General features: G+C 36.4%; 1 protein-coding gene across 18 annotated transcripts in view; it reads right to left on the bottom strand.

Annotated features, from left to right (window-relative positions):
• NRG1 (neuregulin 1) overlaps positions 1 to 20,091 on the bottom strand; it is a 1,138,773-nt gene that overhangs the window by 150,784 nt on the left and 967,898 nt on the right. For 14 of the 18 annotated variants that reach the window (XM_065519067.2, XM_045399020.3, XM_045399022.3 and 11 more), the window contains 3 exons: positions 15,157 to 15,278; positions 6,088 to 6,138; positions 3,782 to 3,832 (listed from right to left, as the gene is read on the bottom strand). In XM_065519067.2, the coding sequence (XP_065375139.1) occupies positions 3,782 to 3,832; positions 6,088 to 6,138; positions 15,157 to 15,278 (224 nt within the window). The remainder of the gene's footprint in view (positions 1 to 3,781; positions 3,833 to 6,087; positions 6,139 to 15,156; positions 15,279 to 20,091) is intronic. The other 4 variants (XM_074000666.1, XM_015454746.4, XM_065519064.2 and 1 more) reach the window with 1 other exon arrangement.

Genomic DNA, 20,091 nt, shown 5'->3' with positions numbered 1-20,091 from the left:
TTTTGTAGAGATGAGGTCTCAATGTGTTGCCCAGACTGGTCTTGAACTCCTGGCGTCAAGCTATCCTCCCACTCTGGCCTCTTAAAGTGCTGGGATTACAGGCATGAGCCACCATGCCTGCTCTTTTTTATTTTTTTTCTAATCCAACATGAATTACAGAGGAGAAAAGGGAACTTTGGGGGCTGCGAAGTCAGATCCATCTCTTCTGCCTGTATCTGTTTGCTCTAAAAGCCTCCCCTGTTTTACACTGACCTCCAAATCGTAGAGAACTGTTTAATACATAAAATGTTTGCTGAATCCATACTACTTCAGAGAGGCTTTTCAACATTTACTTTAGAAAACACCAATGTCATTAGTTCAAAGAATGTAGCCTGTACAGGCACAATCACATCAGAAAAGCGAGTTCGCCTTTCAAATACAGGAATTTACTACCATCTCCTTGCTGGCTAAAATAAAGTGAAAAGAAATCTATTCTTTGAGGCTGATTATTTTTGACCAGGCAAACTTTTCTGAGGCCTTTGACTTTTTAAAATCTATTTTGCATTTCTGAGTCTGGCTTATTGTTATTGCTGACTCTTCAAGGTTCACCTTCAGCCTTTACTAAATGGAGATATTTGTACCTCACAGCTGTTCCCTGCAATGCAAGTTCTGCGTGTGGCTGCCTTGAAATGGACTGTGTGCTTCATGCTATTTTCGTTATTGTAACTAAGACTGGACCTGGTTCCTGCCATGATTGGTTTATATTTTCAAATTGAAGAGTATATTTTCATGAGATTAAAAAATGTAACAAATCTGCCAATGTACCCATTGAATCTAAAATTTTAAAAAACACACTAGGATTAGTAAAAAATGCATATTGTACTTATAAGGAAACAAGTAAAACAATAGTTAATATGAAGAAGTATAATGAAAAAGCCAAAGGAGAAAATAAAATGGAACACCAAAAGTTAAAAAACAAAAACAGAAGCAGCCTTTGTTTCACCTATGGCTTTTCTCTTTCTCTAATACCTTATATTCAATTGGTTAGGGAATCCTGCTGGCTTGACTTTCAAACTATTACAGACTGACTATTTTTTGCTACCTCTACTGCTACCAGCCTGGGTCAGGCCACTATGCTGTCAGCAAAAGGCACCTAACTGGCATCCTGGATTCTACCTTTTCTCCCAGTGAGTCATTCTTCATACAGGAGCCAGGGTGATTCCACTAAATACCAACGTCCTGACAATGGCCTACCAGGCACTACATGCTCTGGCCCCTGGGTTTGTGGCCCTCATCTCCTATATTTCATCCCTTTGTTTCTTCTACTCCAACCCCACCGGGCTCCTTATGGTTCCCCTACAGGGCACATGAGCCATGCTCTTGCCTAAGGGCCTTTACACAGGCTGTTCTTTGTCTAAATACAGTTTCTCCGATGTTCCTTTGTTTTTTGTTTGTTTGTTCATTTGATTTTCTTGAAACAGAGTCTCACTCTGTCACCCAGACTGGCGTGCAGTGGCACAATCATAGCTCACTGCAGACTCAACCTCCTGAGTTCAAGTGATCCTCCCACCTCGGCCTCCCAAGAAGGTGGGACTACAGGTGCATGCCACCAAGTTCAGCTGATTTTTCAATGTTCTATAGAGCAGAGGTCTGACTAATGTTACCCAGACTGGCCTCAAACTCTTGGGCTCAAGGAATCTGTCCGCCTTGGCCTCCCAAAATGCTAGGATTACAGACATGAGCCACCATGCCCAGCCAGTTTCTCTAGATGTTTACAAAGTTAACCCTTCACTTCTTTCTACTTTTTGTTCAAATATCAACAATTTAATGAGACTTACCTTGATCAACCCAATAAAAATCACAAGTCTCAACTCTCCTTATCCCCTCCCCTTCTCCACGGTTTCTCATTTTTGGACTACATAGCACCTTCTAATATATCATGTAATTAGTTTATTATATTCATTGTTTATATTCTTCTAATAAAATTAAGTTCCACAAAAAAAATGGATTCATGAATCAATTCAATCATATTTACTGAGAACTTACCATGACCTGGGGTGACTGATGTGTGAAAACGGCACATTGAAATATTTTAATATCATGGTACACAAAGCTTCCCTTCTTAGTGTTAAACCATTGCCAAATATCAAAAACTAATTCTGCTGAGAGTTAGGGAACAGAGTCAGATTTCATAATTATTTCTCTCTCAATGATAACGCAATGAATAGAAACGTAAACTGAGAGATTCATTTCAGTTCCCCAAAGCTCAGGAAAACCAAAAGAAGTATTTTTTACATTCCCAAACTGCTCAGATATGCTTAAGGATAGTATCTATGGTCCCACTGAAGATAGCATGAAGGGTTCCAATTATGAGAGTTTCAATAACTTTATTCAATGAATTGCACAGGAGAGAAACTGTTTCCAGACAAAATGCCAAAAAAGAAAAACCTAGTATTTGCTTCTGTAGAATAAACACTTTAAAAAAAGCTCAATATGATTCCTTAATGCTAGCTATATAAAATCCATATAATTACACTAATCTTTTTATAAGCAGAATTATAAAACAAATAGCACAAATTCACCAGCAGAAATGATCATTTTGGAGGATATGATGAGAGCCCTTGGAACACGTAGGAAACTAATTTAGCCCTTTCTAGCATTTCATTTCCTGTTTGATCTCACTAGGCTATTGCCATCTATTCAGCTAAATGAAGCTTTATGTAGTTAAAATACAGACAAAAAACCATACTTCACACAATAAAATATAATTTTATACCATATAGTTACAGTTCTAGTACCACCAACCTGGAGGGAAAGGCTGTAACATCAAACAGGATTTATTTAAACAGATTGACAAAACAACTTAAATTGCCAAAAGGACACACTTTCTTTTCATGAGTTTTCCTACCCTGCTGAGAGCAAAAGGAAACTGTTTCTTCAACACACTCCCCAGATTGAAATAGAATAACTAGGAACATCTATTTATTGAAGAGCTTATCAAACTGAAAAATGCTTTAAATAAGGAGCTAAAATAATGAAGAGAAAGACTGAAGTTATAAGTTTAATTTTCAAGGTTTGATAAACTCCTCTGTGGAGTATCGGAATTTAATACAATGATATTCTCAAATTGTAAGTATCAAAAATTCTTTATGATAGTCCTTGCTAATATCTTTAAGTTCCCCTGACATAGCACAAAATCCCAGTCAATCTAACAGTTATAGAAGTCCACAAGCACAAAGCCCATTTCACATTAAACGGATGAAAACTAATCTGAGATCTTACCTAGGGACTTGCTTTCAAACATTTTCATAATTAGTTACTTGCTATCAAATTTGAATTAAGGGCATCTATATATAGTTTTCTTACTCCATCACAGCTGACTTTATATGAGAACGAAGAAGTTTTGGAACAGAGGCTCCAAACAGCTGGGTATCATGCCTCAGGCAGTTGCTGAAGGCATCCAGACAAGCTGAAAAGACACACAATGTGCTCTATTGCTTGCCAGGAATTAAGCCTCAGAACTCTGCAATTATTTTTCAATATTCAAAGTCACCAGATTACCCTAAAATGAATACATTTGTGGTATATTTTAATATTCTTATGTATACTGGGAGGACAAGATGTCTAGCTGTCCTTGAGCATATTAGGAGGCCATTTCTACTCCAAATAGCAAATACCAACTGTTGCCAAACTCAATACTCTGACCCTTAATAGGGGCAGAGGATAGATGTGAACGTGACCTTCCAAAGAAGATAGTGTCTTGGGTTAAAAACCAGTGAACAGAATATTTAAGTATACTTACATGAAGAAGTATTTGCTCCTTCTGTTGATACTGATATTCTAATGGGAGACTCTATAAAACATAAAAGTGGAATGAGGTTTTATTGAGTCATGCTGCTTGGACTCTTAAATTAGAAATTTGCCAGCCTTGGGTATCACCTAGTAAAAGAATCCTAGAACACAGTGCAACAGAGAAGCTGAAGCATTTATAAGTCAGAAGATATATGCAATACTCAAAGATCACAAAGGAATATTTCCATAGTCTAGACCCGAAGACTTTTAAAAGGGATGAAAATGGAGTCAATCCATCTGTAAGAATATCCCACACACCAAGCATTATCTGAACTCCCAAGACAGACTACTCTGAAGAGATCCACACCACAGGGTGAGATAGAAAATACTTTCTTTTAGGTGTGGTCTTGATTTTTAGAAAACATGAAACCAAAGGGAACAGCCCCCGGATTCCAAGAGAGTGAAAGCCAACTTTCATGCATGCCAAATAAATAAACAATCAAGATTGAGAGTATTTCCAGGCAACCTGGATCTGCATAAACATCCTGACCAGAAAGTGCTGAAGTCCATGCAAAGTCTGCTAGAGCAATAGAGTTATTACATTAGAATCAAATAAACCATGCTAATTAAATAAATCATACAATAGTTGGGGATATCTAGTAGCAAGATTTTCTTAGGTAGCAAAGATAAAAGAAGAAAAAACAGTAGTTAAGTACAGAGAGAATGAAAAATATGACTCATGCAGAAAAAAGCATGGAACGGATGGGTTTTCATTAGTAAGAAATAAAGAAGTCTTAGTATCAAAGAAGGATTGAAAGTCAACAGCCAGAAAGTTAACAAGATTTAAGTCACTTATTAAGAAATAATAGTTATAGTCAATTTCCCAAGACAAGTTCCATATAAATGTAAAAGCTCTTTTTTCCTAATGGCATGTACTGGAGTCACATATAATGAAATCCCTATATTACAGAAATGTGTAGATGAAAGGTGAAGAAATTCAGAATATTTGATTTCTTTTTTTTCTCTCTCTTTCCCTCTTTTTTCCTTCCTTCCTTCTCTCAGAAGAGTAACAACCTCTTAGACTCCAGGATGATACCATTCCACAATACACATACACTTATATCTTAGTAATGACACATGAATATGCCCTAACTATAGCTAAAATAGTCTAGGATACAGAGATGTTTAGCTTTCATGGTTTTAAACAATGGTTTTGAAGGGAAGAGGAAACCAATGAAGGTAAGATGGAAAAAGGCATGTTGATTATAGGTCATTCTACAGTTTCAACAAGGTACCAGCCATAATGAAAAACTCAATGAAGCTAAAATATTAAATGTGGAGTAACAAAAAGAATACTGAACTTGAAGTACCTTCTCTTCTACTTCCTGAGATATATGACTTAACATTTCTAATGCTTCAGTTTTCTCATCTGTAAAATGAGGAAAAATGATGTCTTGTTTCACAAGTTTATTGTGATTATCAAATGAAATGTAAGAATTTTTGTAAAAGAAAAGGCACCAGGCAAAACCAAATTACCATTGTACCTCTGGGATGAATTTCCAATCTCGGGTCTTCAAAAATTTTCTTCCAAATAAAGATTAATTTTTAAATGTTCTAAGGTTCTATTAATTATAGAATTACAAAGAATAAGAAAACGTTTAAAAAATGAAATACATAGAGGATTGATTAAATGCATAGCTTGTGAAGAAATCAATGAATTATGGTTATATATGCATTGCTAGAGTTGGGTTCTAAGTTGCTAATTATCTGCCCAGACTATGAATGCTATCGGCAAATATTATAGGCAAGTAAGAAACCAACAAAAACAAAATACAACAGCATTTTAAAATGTCAGGCTGTAAGTCTTTTTTTTTTTTTTTTTTTTAAGTTTAGCGATCCACAACTGATCATTACAAACCCAAAGGTCACAGATCAGATGTTGATAAATTATCCAGGAATACACTCTGAGGGGTGAAAGAGTAGAAGGCAGCTAAGAGAAGCACCTGGAAAGACATAAAAACTGAGCTTGTAACTCAGATATCTCCTTTATTTGCTTAATGTCATTAAGTTGCATCTAGATGTAGATTTCTTTCACTCATGTATGTTTCTCAGGCCTAAGTTTGAAGATGCAGCAAGAACCATCCTCCCTTAAGTAAAATCAAAAAAGACAGAACAAGGTTGAGAAAAACACTGAAGCAGAAAACAAGAGCGGCTGAGAGGTTTGGATGCAAAAGGGGTTCTGATTAGTAGAAGGAGCAGCCAGCAGTTATGGTTGTCATTCTGGTTAGTAAAATGTGCCAGGCTTATTTTCCTTACCTGAAGACATATATGCTCCTTCAGTTGAGGCTGGCATACCAGTGATGATCTCTGAAAAAAAAAAGGTGATAGGGCATTATGATATATAAGCAGGAGGCCGGGAGCAGGTACCACAGCCTGCCTTCAAACTAAAAGTAAGTATAAAGGAAGGAAGTATTGCAAGGGAGTGAGAAAAGTCCAGGCTTTAACCATACAGAGAGTGAGAAATGCAGAAAGACAGTCCAAATTGATAGTTCTCCTTTCTTAGGCAAAGAGCATAAAATCAGCTGCACTAGAATAATTAGTAAGCATTCACTGCCCCCACTTGGGTCAGTGAGGAAGCATTTATGTCAAAGAGGCAGTAGGCTTCTCAGGAAGAAAAGTCAAAATAGGGGAACTAAGAAAGTCAAAGCTATCAGATCACCCAGCTATAGTAAGAATTTTTAAGTTATGATCTTTAACAAGTACATTTTTGTTCAAAAGTAAAAGTAAGCCAAGTTTCTAATTAGGATTGGTGAAAAACATCAAATTCTGGCACTGAACTCTATTTAAAATTGCCAGTGAGAATGAAGACAGGTGCCTTATCATATGATAGATATCAGCTACCAGGCAGTAAGTATGCAGTTCCCACCCCAAAGAAATGAAGGATGAATCCAACCTGTATACTTCTGGATACATCATTATCATTAAGATTGTGATAGTCTTATTCAAACTTTGACCTTGTTTTCTTGCTGCCTTTATGATGGAATACAGGGTAGTTACATTGTCTAATTCCATATTCAGTTCTTGTGAAAAGGGCTTCAGTTTGGCAGAATCTAACACTTTTAGCAAGGCACAGTTTTATGAGGCCTGGAAAGATGTAGAGATGCAATGGTGAATATCATTCAAGTTTCATTGTGTCATAAGTCTTGCCAAACGACTTAATGGTAGTTCACATTTTCTAACTGGGACAAAAGATAAGTTGAATCTACTGTGATACTATCTACTATACAAAAAAATATGATATCTAACTGAGAATCCTAAGCAGGTCATATACAATTTTATGTTTAAATTAATATTCTGTTAATCATGGAGTAGAAAATTTATTCCTAATATAATCATCTTTAAATACAGATATGGCCATTTAGGGTTTCCAAGATTGGACTAGTCTAGTAGGTAAGTGGAATCAATTTAAGTGGCAATATTTCTTCAAACTCTGAAGTTTCTCTAGGGACAAAAGATTTTGTGGAATTGAAAGGAAAACAGTCATGTGAGACTCAGTAGCAATGTTTAAGAATAAGTGATTAGCAATATACCTTTAGTAAGACCAAATGTGTCTTTCTGCTGCAAATTAAGGGTGGATGATCCTCTCTAATCACAGATTAAGAGGGCAAACTATTCAAGGAGTAAGATTGGTTTCAATACATCAAAGTTGCCTACACTGGCTCTTATATCCACTAAAAATGGGGCTAAGTGAAAGGAATTAGTATGTGAGGGTACATCATTTTCTCAGGATTTTCTCAAGCATCAGACGAGAAACAAGATATTCCGAATTGGTAATATGAAGATATCTGTTTCGGAAGCAGCTCCAACAAGCTTTCTCGATTTGGGCTGCAGAAAATGAAATTGTTCTTCTTTGAGAAAATGTAATCTTAGAGAAACTATATTAGAGATTCAAAGTGTGTGTCCTTCTCTAGAAATATCTAGAAGGGCCATGTTTCCAAACAAAGGACCCACACTAAGAGAGATGCTTCCTTCTCTTGTCCTTCAGGATTCATCAATGACATTACAACCAGATGAAGTTGTAAACTCAAGGTGCACAACTAGAGCACCCCCAATCCCAACTCGGATATCAAGACTCTTTTCAAATTTATTTTTGACAAATTGAGTAGCTGTCCACTGTGACCTTCCAAAAAAAAAAAAAAAATCAGAACTTTTCTATCTCCGGCAAAAAATACCTCAGATTAGAGGAAAGGTTGACCATAATGTTTCATTTTTAAATTGAATGTTACATAAAAATACCAGAACAGGAGGTTACTACTGTAACCTCCACACAGAGACGCAGCTACACAGAGACAACTTAAAATAACCCCTCTTCCTAAAATTAGGTATTTATCTTGGAGATCTTAAAATATCTTTAATGATTATAGTTTCAAATACAAATCTTCTGAATTAATCCTGGAGGAAATACAAGCTCAAAAGTTAACCTATACTTCTGCACCAAAGGAGTCTTCATTTTAAACATAATCTTGCTAGTAAGAAAGTTAATCTTTTTAATTAAAACCACTCAGCAAGCATTTTTATGTGTGCTATGGGTAGAATTTATAGATTTGGAAAACAGCCTTTTGTTAAAAGTAAATTGAAAGTAATTTTATATTACACTTACAGACTTTTAAAAAAGCATTAAATCCTGCAATCTTCATGATGTTTATTTAAGCAACATATTTTCCTATAGTAATTTGGTATATTAAATTTGTTAATTTATAAAGGACAGTCCCTTCATTAGTGCAAATTAATTAGGTTTTAGAATTATCAGAAACTGAACACAGCTGAGCAACTTATGCTGAACAGGCAAGTAAACATAAGGAACATTAGTATATTTGTAATGTTTGAATTCTTTCTTAATAAACTGGGTCTGGTCTCAGGAAAAAGTTGCATGGTCTCAAAGATATCTTCTAGAAAGAAATTTTTCTAATTATTATGAATGTAACATGTTTGCAATTTCACCATGATCATAATACACTAAATGTAATTATGTAGCAAAATACACATATACACATTGTATACAGTATATACAAACATACCTAAAATGTGTCTGTGTGTATTTCAACATTCACTTATGTGACTTTGTTTTTCTAAACTTATAGGTCACTGCTGTACATACAAAAATTTTGATCAAGTGATTTCTTTAAAAGATTTAAAAGCGGACACACTTGTGTATTAGCAGTTATAAAGATGACTTGAGGAACATCTTTGAGTACCCGAATTCTTCCTGTTCATAATGAATGCTTACTCTAAGGCAACGGAGAAATTTTGAAATTAATAAATGGTATAGTGACAGGATGAATACCATATGTTGAAAAGACAAGTCTACCCTATTGTTTTCATGTTGTTCTCACGTATTTGCCTTCCTGGGCATCCTATATAACACAACATACATGTAGACTGTTAAACAAATTATAAAACATATTTTACATGCTTTTCAATGTAACTGCAGGTTGTTTACCAATATCGTGAAATTTCTAACATCATTATCAATTTGGGAGAGGGGGTAAGGCTAAGCCTATTACCAATATGAGTCCATTTTTAAAAGCCGCAATTGATAATTTAATTAAATTTTATAAAAATAATATTTTTCTGCTCATCTCAAATGAAACAGCTATTTTATTGCTACAAGCCCAATTGCTCCTGTGGGAACTTGAATCTCACTCAAATAATTTTTCTTCTGATTAAAAAAGAAAACTTAGGAGAAGATATGATTGATTAGTTATATATTCTCCTATATTAATCTTTTAAAAGAAAGCATTACTTAATTAATTTGGAAACCAGTAAAGTCTATTATTCTCTTCCCTACTCTAAAGCCCAGGAGTTTTCACAAAGCTTGTTAGCTAAGAATTAATTGCTAAGTGAAAGTTTCCCTATATATAGACTGAGCCAAATAAACCACAAATACAAATGAACATATAGTGTGTAGGGTGTGTAAACATAGTGTATGTGGGCCTTTTCCTTTGTCATAGATGAATTCATAAAAGGAATTCACTCATAAGTTATCACATAGTTACTGCCTATGAAATTCTTTGTTATATGAAAACCCAACTGGTCTTTGTAAGCTTTGCATTGTCCCAGAAGTAATAAGCAGATTGCATAGGATGATATATGTCTACTATATGATAAATTACTTTCTCTAATTCTGAATAAAGTAGGGGTTGAAAGGCATTGGAAAAGACAGAAAACACCTACATTTCTAAAATGTAGGTTGGCAAAATGCTTGACTGTATTATTTTCTAAGTGCTTGAAAATAGTAAAAGCACGGCCATTGTTAACACTCAAACATACACTGTTTCAAGGGGAATTTCCTAATTTTTTAATCATTTCATTTCTATTTAGTCACTAATCCGGATAGATCTAAACAATGAGTTTCATTGCAGAAGACTTTTATGATCTAATTTTATTCTAATAATTATTATAGCTGTCTTAATGGGATTCAATATCGTGCCAAACAGCAAGGTCATCTGGGGAGAAAGCAAACAGCCTCCTACGAATGTCTCCCCCAACCTCCCCACCTCTCTTATAATCTTGTATCAAAATATATTCTAAACATCTTGGAACACATAAAAAGTAACTGTGTGAGAATTTAAGTAAATCACAAGGAATCCTTTGAATAGGAAAGAATTAGGATAATTAGATTGCAGCAACCTACCAGGATCGTTCATCAAGGAAACCTGTATAGAAATTCTCAAACTATAGCCATGAACTTCTTGGAAATATATAGAAAAGGTGAAAAAAAGAAATTAATAAAGTGACTGATAGTTCATAGAAAATATAAATTAAAATCTCAAGGGGAGTTCTACATAATGTAATAGTTTGACAGCATGTTCTTATTTTAATAACTTTTTTTTTTTTTCCTAGAATCCCCAATGAAACAATAAATTCCTGGCCAGGTGTGGTGGTTCACACCTGTAATCCAAGCGCTTTGGGAATCCAAAGTGGGCAGATCATTTGAGGTCAGGAGTTAGAGACCAGCATGGCCAAATGACAAAACCTTGTCTCTACAAAAAATACGAAAATTAGCTGGGGTGTGGTGGTGGGTATCTAGAATCCCAGCTACTCAAGAGGCTGAGGCAGGAGAACTGCTTGAACCCAGGAGGTGGAGGTTGTAGTGAGCCGAGATCCTGCCACTGCACTCCAGCCTGGATGACACAGCAAAACACCGTTTATTTAAAAAAAAAAAAAAAGGGGGGGGGAAGAGAGGGAAGGGAAGGGAAGGGAAGGGAAGGGAAGGGAAGGGAAGGGAGGGGAAGGGAGGGGAGGGGAGGGGAGGGGAGGGGGGAGGGGAGGGGGGGAGGGGAGGGGAGGGGGGAGGGGAGGAGGGGAGGGGAGGGGGGAGGGGAGGAGGGGAGGGGAGGGGGAAGGGGAGGAGGGGAGGGGAGGGGGGAGGGGAGGGGAGGGGAGGGGAGGGAAGGGAGGGAAGGGAAGGGAAGGGAAGGGAAGGGAAGGGAAGGGAAGGGAAGGGAAGGGAAGGGAAAGGAATTCTTGAGAATTCCACTCTCTGTCAGCCCAAGTCAATGGTAAATATCTATATTTAGGAAGACATGGTTCAGTGGTGTGGCAATTTATAACCCCAGTAGAAAGTGCCCTTTTTGTCTCTGAAAAAGTGTTTTTGTGCAACCTCTGCCCTGATTCCTAGGAAGACAGGAATGAGACAACACAAAGGCAGTACATCTAAGCCCTGGAGAGCTCAGAACCCAAATGAAGCTTCTTTGATAACCAAGCATTGAACAGAATATAGCAAATTCATAGATAGCAGTGGAAGAGGATAAGGGATCAAGATGATTACATATTTTCCTTCTGGATGCACTATAACTAGGACTCTAAGGTGCAGAGCAAAAAGGGTATCTCCTCCAAGGTACAGGAAACTGGCCTTGTCAATCATGGTGCCAAGCCACAGGCCCAGGTGAGCTGCATGCTCCATCCCCAGCGTTTGAAGAGAGGAGCTTCTGGGCCGCTATGTTTCCGGCTTCACCCTCCCTAGTTGAGGTAGCAGTGGACATATGACCACACAGCAGATAATTTGTAAGTTCTCTTGGTCTTTTAATGAATATGGAACAATCAGCTCTGCTAATAGGATTCTTGGTCTGGGGAATTTCACTGGGGAACCAAGGAAACAATCATACAATAGAGGTTAAAGCTGAAAGAATGCCTGAAAGTGCCATGAAGAATATGGCTCCGTGGGGGCAAGAAACAGGTCAAAGTCTGGAATTATAAAGAGGCAGAGTTTGAAAGTAGGAGAGGTGAGAAGATGTGGGAAAGAGTACAAAAGTTAAAAAAGTATCAGAAGCATATTAAAGTTAGAAACACCAGAGAGAAAAACCACAAACTCGCATTGCTTAAATTCCCAGAGATGCCCAGCATACAATTCCATCTCCTTGAGGCTGAGTTATAATGAAGTTCTAGTTCTTCGCCATAGAATCCCTCACTCCTTAGGCCTCATACCATTCCTTCAACTTCTGTTCTTTATAAGCAAAAGAATTTCACTTAAACATTTGCAAACATATAGTCAGATACAGAGTAAGGCTGGGCACAGCGGCTCACACCTGTAATCCCAGCACTTTGGGAGTTCAAAGTGGGTGGACTTACTGATCTCAGGGGTTCCACAGTGGGCAAAACAGCTGAACTCAGGAGTTCCAGAGTGGACAACATAGCAACACTCCATCTCAAAAAAAAAAAAAATTTTTTTTTTTTTTTTAATTAGCTAGGCGTGATGGCATGCACCTGTACTCCTAGCTACTCAGTGGGCTGAGGTGGGAGGATCCTTTGAGTCCAGGAGGCAGAGGTTGCAGTGAGCCAAGATCATACCACTGTACCCTAGCCTGGGTGACAGAGTGAAACCCTGTCTCATAAAATGAAAAACAAAACACACACAAAAAACATTTCAGATACAGATGGAACTGCACTGTGGTAGAAATAAAGAAAAAAAAAACCAAAACCTGGGTTCATAACTCCTTTTGCTGCTAAATATCTCTGTGATCCTGAATAAGTCTGTTTTCTATGCTAACTCTTTTATTCTTTTTTAATACAATGAAGGGGTTGGCAAAGGATGATCTATTCCTAACATTCCAAGAAGAGAATAAAAACAAGGCCAACTTGCATTGCAATTGAGATTCTTCATTCTCCTTCTTCAGAGGCTTTAATTACATAAGTCCATAGGAACCTATTTCTGAAAGAATTTTTGTTGGTTGTTTAACAATGACTCACTTAAAATATTCCATAAATTTCTCTTTATTCTTGCCAGGTAAAAAGGACTCATTATCAAAAACACTTCGAGTTTCATTTCTCTACCCTATAATTGGTCAACACTATATATTCAAGTTTGATCACTAGACCAAGACTTGAGTGAATCAATGTGGGCAAAAATGAATTAGTTGTTTTTCCTATGTAAGAAATGTAAAAAGCCATATTATCAAACTTTCAGTACCCCCAAATTAATAAAAAAGGAACTCTATGGGTTTTTGCCAGGAATAATAGAGTAAAAAATAATTCATTGCTTAATCCTGTAAATCAGAAACCATGGAATAATCAATGTAATACTTCTGTAGACACTCAGTGAGACTATGACACTAGCTTTAATTTTATTTTCCTGGGACTTTGTGGTATAGCTACACAAATGAAATCCAAGTGTCAAAAATCACAATTGAATAGCATTAACCATGAGGCGACACACTGAACCAAGCCAGTGACAAACCCAGGAGAACAAGCTTCAAACAATGGTTATAGTAGAAAGTAAAAAATAGCCCATTAAAATTAATTTTTTAATGTGTGCTTCATCCTATAGAATTCCACATGGGTTAAAGTAATATTAGCAAACTACTATTGCTTAACCTGCCCTGGTTGAAAAATAAAGTGATGCTATATTTACTCATATAAATTTTAAATGGTTTTACATTTTAAACTGTAATAAACAGGAATCCTAATGGAAACTCCTTTTCCCTGCTCTCTTTTACTCTCTATGAAGGGAGATATTTAAAATGAAAGTGATAAACTTTGATTACTCTGTGATGGAACAGATCCTTGAGAAGTCCAGAGAGGATGAGGCATTAACCTGAATTTTCCCAGCCCTGTTTCTTATTTTTATCTCCCTTCTCCCTTTCTTAGTATGTTACAGAGGAATCAAGTGGCAAAAACTACATCAGCCTCCCATACAATTAACCCTTAAAATTACTTTTACTCTAACTGTGCTGACCTGGCATTTTTACTCTATCACTTTAAGAGCACTTGCCCTTGAAATGCAGAATCTTTCTCATCTCCTACCGAGAAGCCACGCAATTAGGCTTGGTTTTATAACAGATGACAAATTTTGTAAAGGCAATAGTTAAGTGCCATAATTCAAAAAAGAAAGAAAGAAAGAGAGAAAGAGAGAAAGAAAGAGAACGAGAGAAAGAGAGAGAGAGAGAGGGAGGAGCACCAAAGACTTTAAAATAGCATTTGATTATGCTAAAAGATTTAAAGAAGCATTGCTAGGTCATCATCATCATCAGCTCCTATAGATGATTCCATCAAATCATGGAGTATTAGGCTAGTACAAAACAGAAAGCCATCAGCTGTGGTTCTTTTACTTTCCTGGAATAACTCAGAGAAGTTGTCAGAGGTAGATTGTACTTCTTACCTCTAAGTCATTCATTTGTTTAAGAAGGATTGCCTGGTACTATTCTGAAGAAAGCTGAAAATGAAGCCTCTTCATAGTAGGAAATTTATTGCCTCTAAAATGGTCCTAATTTCAAAATTAATAGGCCTAAAAAAAGTTAATGGCCTAACTTTCTACTACCTAGAGCCAGATGTAATGGGAATAAATTGCCAGAATTGAGTCAGGACTGTATTCTGCACACACACAGAATATATGCATATTATATATGTATGTGTGTATATATTATATAGGTATATGTATATACATACTATGCATATATATTATATATGTACATATATAATATGCATATATTCTGTGCATGTGCATATATACATATTGTGTATATATATCCTGTATATATATATGACTGTATTCTGTTGTTCAGAGAGCCAAAGAATTGACTGCCCTCCCTGATCAACTTAAAAAAATTGTATAACCTCTATCTTTTAGCAATCCAACCTATCTCTGCCATTCATGGCCTTATTCAAATCCTTTTGTAAAAAATATATGTAGAGTTAAGGTCTATACAATCTCATGGAGTACAGAAATTTATGAAAGACATACAAGATCCTTGAAACACCTGGTTTTCTTTATTTGTTTTTAATTTGTTCACAATGAGATTTAACACACCAATCTATTATGAGTCTTACCACGTGTCTTGATTACTCTTCTTAAAGATTTAGGAACAGTATACCGTAGGTATCTCTTACCGTTTGAATCCACGATGGTGATATTGGCAGAGGCACTGTCATTTCCTAATTTGCTGATCACTTTGCACATATACTCTCCAGAATCAGCCAGTGATGCTTTGCTAATGCGAAGCTCTGACTTCCTATAAGATCAGGACCAAAGTGGTGTCAGTATATATCACAGAAATCCAGTAAATATAAATATACACTTTTTTGTGCTTTCAGAGTTCTCAAACTGCCTCTCCCCACCTTACACATATGTTAAAATACAACTTCCATTACATTGATCTGACCACATGATTTTACCTAGAGTAAAAGTAAGATGCATCCATTAAGTTATACCATGGATATCATCTTAATTTTATCACCTAAATCAGTAGTTTAAAGGAAGTCCTGTAGTTTTTCTTTGTACTCCCTTATCATCACCAATAACTGTGTTATACCTTAGATTTTTAAACCTAATTGGTAAATTTTCTTAGTTTTCTATATCCAAATGCCATCAGCCACTAGGGTTTAGGAAGAGGAAAATGTATAAAGTCATTTCCTACAAGTCTGTTAAGGACACTTACTGAAGGTTAGAATAGATAAAAAATACTGTGCGCTCTTCTTCTCAGTAGAGTAATATCAAGAATAATGTTAATTTTGAATGAAGAGGATTTATCAATTCCAAAAGGAAGGGAATTTTTCTTTCCTTAAGATTCTCATTGCTGGGAGCATAGTACCACATGAAAGATTCTTAATACTGGAATAAATATTTGGGCAACGTTATCACACAGTTTTATAAAACTCTGAATATTACATCAACATTCACTTTTTTTTTTTAATATGGGCAGCATTGTGATCTGCTGTGTCTGTGTTTTACTGTTGCACATAACCTATAATTTAAACAGTCTCCGAGATATAAGAACTCAGAACAGCAGGGATGGGCTCAGAGTTTACTGAAGTCTTTCTAAAGAATTGTTCTAAAGCCTGGTGTGGTGGCATGCTCCTGGAATCCCAGCTACTTGGGAGGCTGAGGTGAGAGAATCACTTGGGCCCAGGAATTCAAGGTTGTAGTGTACCATGATCATGCCAGTGAATACTCACTGCACTCCAGACTGGGCAGCATGATGAGACCCTATCTGCAAAAAAATAACAACAATCCTTCTATGCTCTAGCCTGGTAACTGTGATTCCCTGGGCTCTTAAGGGTAAACGACAAGGGAGAAAACAAGGGAGGAAGAAATGACAGCAATCCTTCTGGTTGCAAATCTGCCACATTATACTTTGCTAGTTTTCTGGTGAATTTTCTGATCTTGTCACACAATGTTAACTGAGTAAAACCAATTGTTCCAAATATAATTCCTACTAGTCTCCTCCAGTCTACCTGATTGAACCACCCAAAGTTCCATATGTAGGCCCCCTGATTTTCCACCTCTGTGCTTCTGCTGTGTCATTTCTTCTTCCTACAATGGGGATCCTGCATTCCTATGCATCAAAATCTCAGCTGGACCTTCCAGGGCCATGTCAGGTGCCAAATGCTTCACCAAGCCTCTCCTGGTCATGTAGCTGGAGCTGCTCTCATGTGCCTAAATTCTGACAGCCCTGAGTACGTCTCTCATGAGAGTTCCTTCAGTATGTCTCATCTCTCGACCTAGAACATACACTTTGGAGGGGGGAGTTATAATGTCAACTTCTTGCTAGTCTCATGGAGCATACATCAGGCTATGCTTTGTCCTCAGACATTATTGGATAAATGTGTTAATGAATGAAGAAAATATTTGGATGTTTGATTAAGTAAATATTAGGTTCTTGCTGAGTAAGCAGAACCTAATATTCCTATGGCTGGTTGGAGGAAAGGAAAAGGCCATAATGAGAGGGCACAGACCATCAGAGGTGGTCCAGACCAGGAACAGTGATGGTCAAACCAATATCGGGCCTGAAAAATTAACTTTGCGGCCGAGAGCAGTGGCTCATGCCTATAATCCCAGCACTTTGGGAGGTTGAGGTAGGCAGATCAGGAGGTCAGGAGTTCGAGACCAGCCTGGCCAACACAGTGAAACCCTATCTCTACTAAAAATACAAAAATTAGCCGCGTGTGGTGGCACGCATCTGTAGTCCAAGCTACACAGGAGGCTGAGGTGGGAGAATTACTTGAACTTGGGAGGCAGAGGTTGCAGTGAGCCGAGATCACACCATTGCACTCCAGCCTGAGTGACAGAGTGAGACTTGGTCTAAAAATAAAAAAAAAAAAAAGGTAACTTCGCCAGTCATGACTCAATGATGTCAACAGGTAAACCTGAGGTAACAAAGCAATGTGTTCCACATTCAAATAAATTTGGAAAATATTAGGTGAAATAAAGACAGGCTTTTCATTATCTTTATTCTCACAGGATTTCTCAGGGTCTTGAATATGCTGATGTACTGTGACTCCCTGAAAGGGGATATATTATTTATTTTCTCTCAAACTTCATTGACCATGGAATCCTTTTCATTCACAAGGTGTATCTGTTAATATTTTCTGAAAATAATGGTCCACAGAAAAAAGTTGACAAAAAGCGGACGTAATTTAACAGTTTTATCTATCTATGGAATGGGGACACCACCAAGGGCCATTTAAAGAATATTCACACATTAACCAGAGACATTATTCATAGGAAAGTTTCCCCGAAGTATATCCCTATAAGCCATAATGGGCCATTTTGATGACAAATATCTTTGCAAATAGATATGTCTTAACAATAAAATATGACAACTTTTAAAATCATCAAAATAAACCAATATTAGAATATCACCCAATGTCAGGTTGCATTAACTTTTAGGCTGAATTTTGGAGTATTCACATATCATATGATTTTTAAAATGGATTGTCAGCTATTTATCTATTTTGTTCATACATGACAAGTTTCCTTCATGATGGGTATCTTTGAAAAATAGTGCGAAAAAACTGGATGAGTACAGTAAGATTTTGCAGCCCAACATTTAGCATAGTTTACTGGAAGAATTTTCATGTATAACCATGAAACCACTAGCAATAATAGAAAAATTATGAACAATATCAGGGTGGGGCATTAATATCTTGATTTTTCAATGCCACAGAAAGAGTAAATTTCTAAAGTAAGAAAACAGTAGCTTTTCTTAAGTCCCCAAATTCTGAGATGAGATTACAACAACATCCCAAGAATGTACAACTCCAAGATTATTACAACACCCTCACGAACAGCCCTTCTTTCCTATTTATACAGATCTAGGAACAATCCTGTTTGTATGTAAAGACTCCTTTCCTGACCCAATGCAATTAACATTTTAACTATTGAACTAGATGGAACTATAAGAAACATGGTAATCATATTTACAGTTAACATAATCTTAAAGGGATAAGTCTTAAAATAAAACTTCTCCTAATAGGCCTTGGCATTGTTTCCTGGAATACTATTCCTAGTAATGTAATCAAATGTTAGGCTTTAAAAGAAAGAAGATTTAAAAAAATGGTTCTATACTAAAATAAATGTTGCATTAAAAAAGAGTTAAAGAGGTCTCTTTACAACAATGCATCTCGGTAGTTTTTTGCAAATCTGTACTGTGAATTTCTAAGGCAGGTATGACATGTGGCCATGGAATCTTCTCTGTGGAGAACACCCTTGGGAATCCTAGGACAGATCATCAATGGGCCAAGACTAAGATTCAATTTGATAGAGATAAGCATCACAAGTGCATTCACGTTCGAAAATTGGTGACATAAATACAAGAGGAGATATCCCTCGACTACAATATATGCAGAAATAAGGATTTCTAATTAGCCACATGCTTTATTATTAACCCATTTTTAAAACTCTTTTCAAAAAGAAAGAAGAACAAAAAAACCTTAGGTACTCTTTAGCCAAATTAATATTAAAGCGGAGCATCAATCAAATTGGATAAAAGCCCCAATACATTCCTCATTGGCTGGATCATATCTAGAATGCTCAGTTATACTTTAGATACACTTTGGAATGATATTTGATGGGGAAAAAAAAAACCGTAATTAAAGGACGTTAGAAGAGGGTGATCAGAATTGAATAGGGCCTAGAAATCTTATCACTAGAGAGGATTATGTTAAAGAAACAGAGGTCCCACTGGCAGACAACTATGAATGAAATATAAGTAGCTATTTAAATATATTTCCTGGACGCATATGGAAAAGGAAATTATTTGGGATTGCTAAGTCTTACAGGAAAACTAAGTCTTACAGGAAAAAGGAAACATGTTTTGAATGATATTACATAGACTAACTTTTCTGAGCATTCAAAAATGTACAGGGTGTCTTGTGAAAGAGTTAGGTTTTCTCTTTGGAAAGATTCAAGTCTGGATAGCCACCTGCCAAGCACATTCTTACAAGAATATCTCTATGCAGAGAAAGATTAAATTAGATCAGTGGTTTCAACTATTTTTTACAACAAAATCCTGTTTTAAAATGAAAGCTTAAATCAGAACCTCATATTCAAAAATATCACACAGAAAGTGTTCCAGGTCAGAGGGCCTGGTAATCCTTTTTGCAATTCAATAGAAATTTAGCACTCTACAGGGACATCATTGGAAAACCACTGACCTAAAGGAGCATAAAGACCCCTCTGAATTCTAATGATACATGTAACTATGGGATTTGTCCAGCCTTGTGTCCTAGAGTAGGGACAGAATGTAGTAAGGGTGTAGAATGAGCCAAATCTTCCTTGAAAATTATATATTGCAAAAAGATTTGGCGCTTTGATAAGTATGGCTACAACAGTCTTCTTTTTCTCTTTTCTGTAAGATACCATATACTGTCTACAAGAAGGAAATTAACTTGGAAAGACTACCTGATTCCCTTATAGTCATAAATATAACTTTTTGCTCTTTAATTGATGAGTTTTCTGTGGATCTGGAGGAAGGTTGGTGTTTCCATGGATTTTTATTTTCTAAAAATATTAAATGAGTTAATTCGTGGAAAGTGTTTAAAACA

The sequence above is a fragment of the Macaca fascicularis genome, chromosome 8, assembly GCF_037993035.2.
Source record: "Macaca fascicularis isolate 582-1 chromosome 8, T2T-MFA8v1.1".
In the NCBI taxonomy this organism is placed as follows: domain Eukaryota; kingdom Metazoa; phylum Chordata; class Mammalia; order Primates; family Cercopithecidae; genus Macaca; species Macaca fascicularis.
This window is presented reverse-complemented; position numbering and strand designations above follow the sequence as displayed.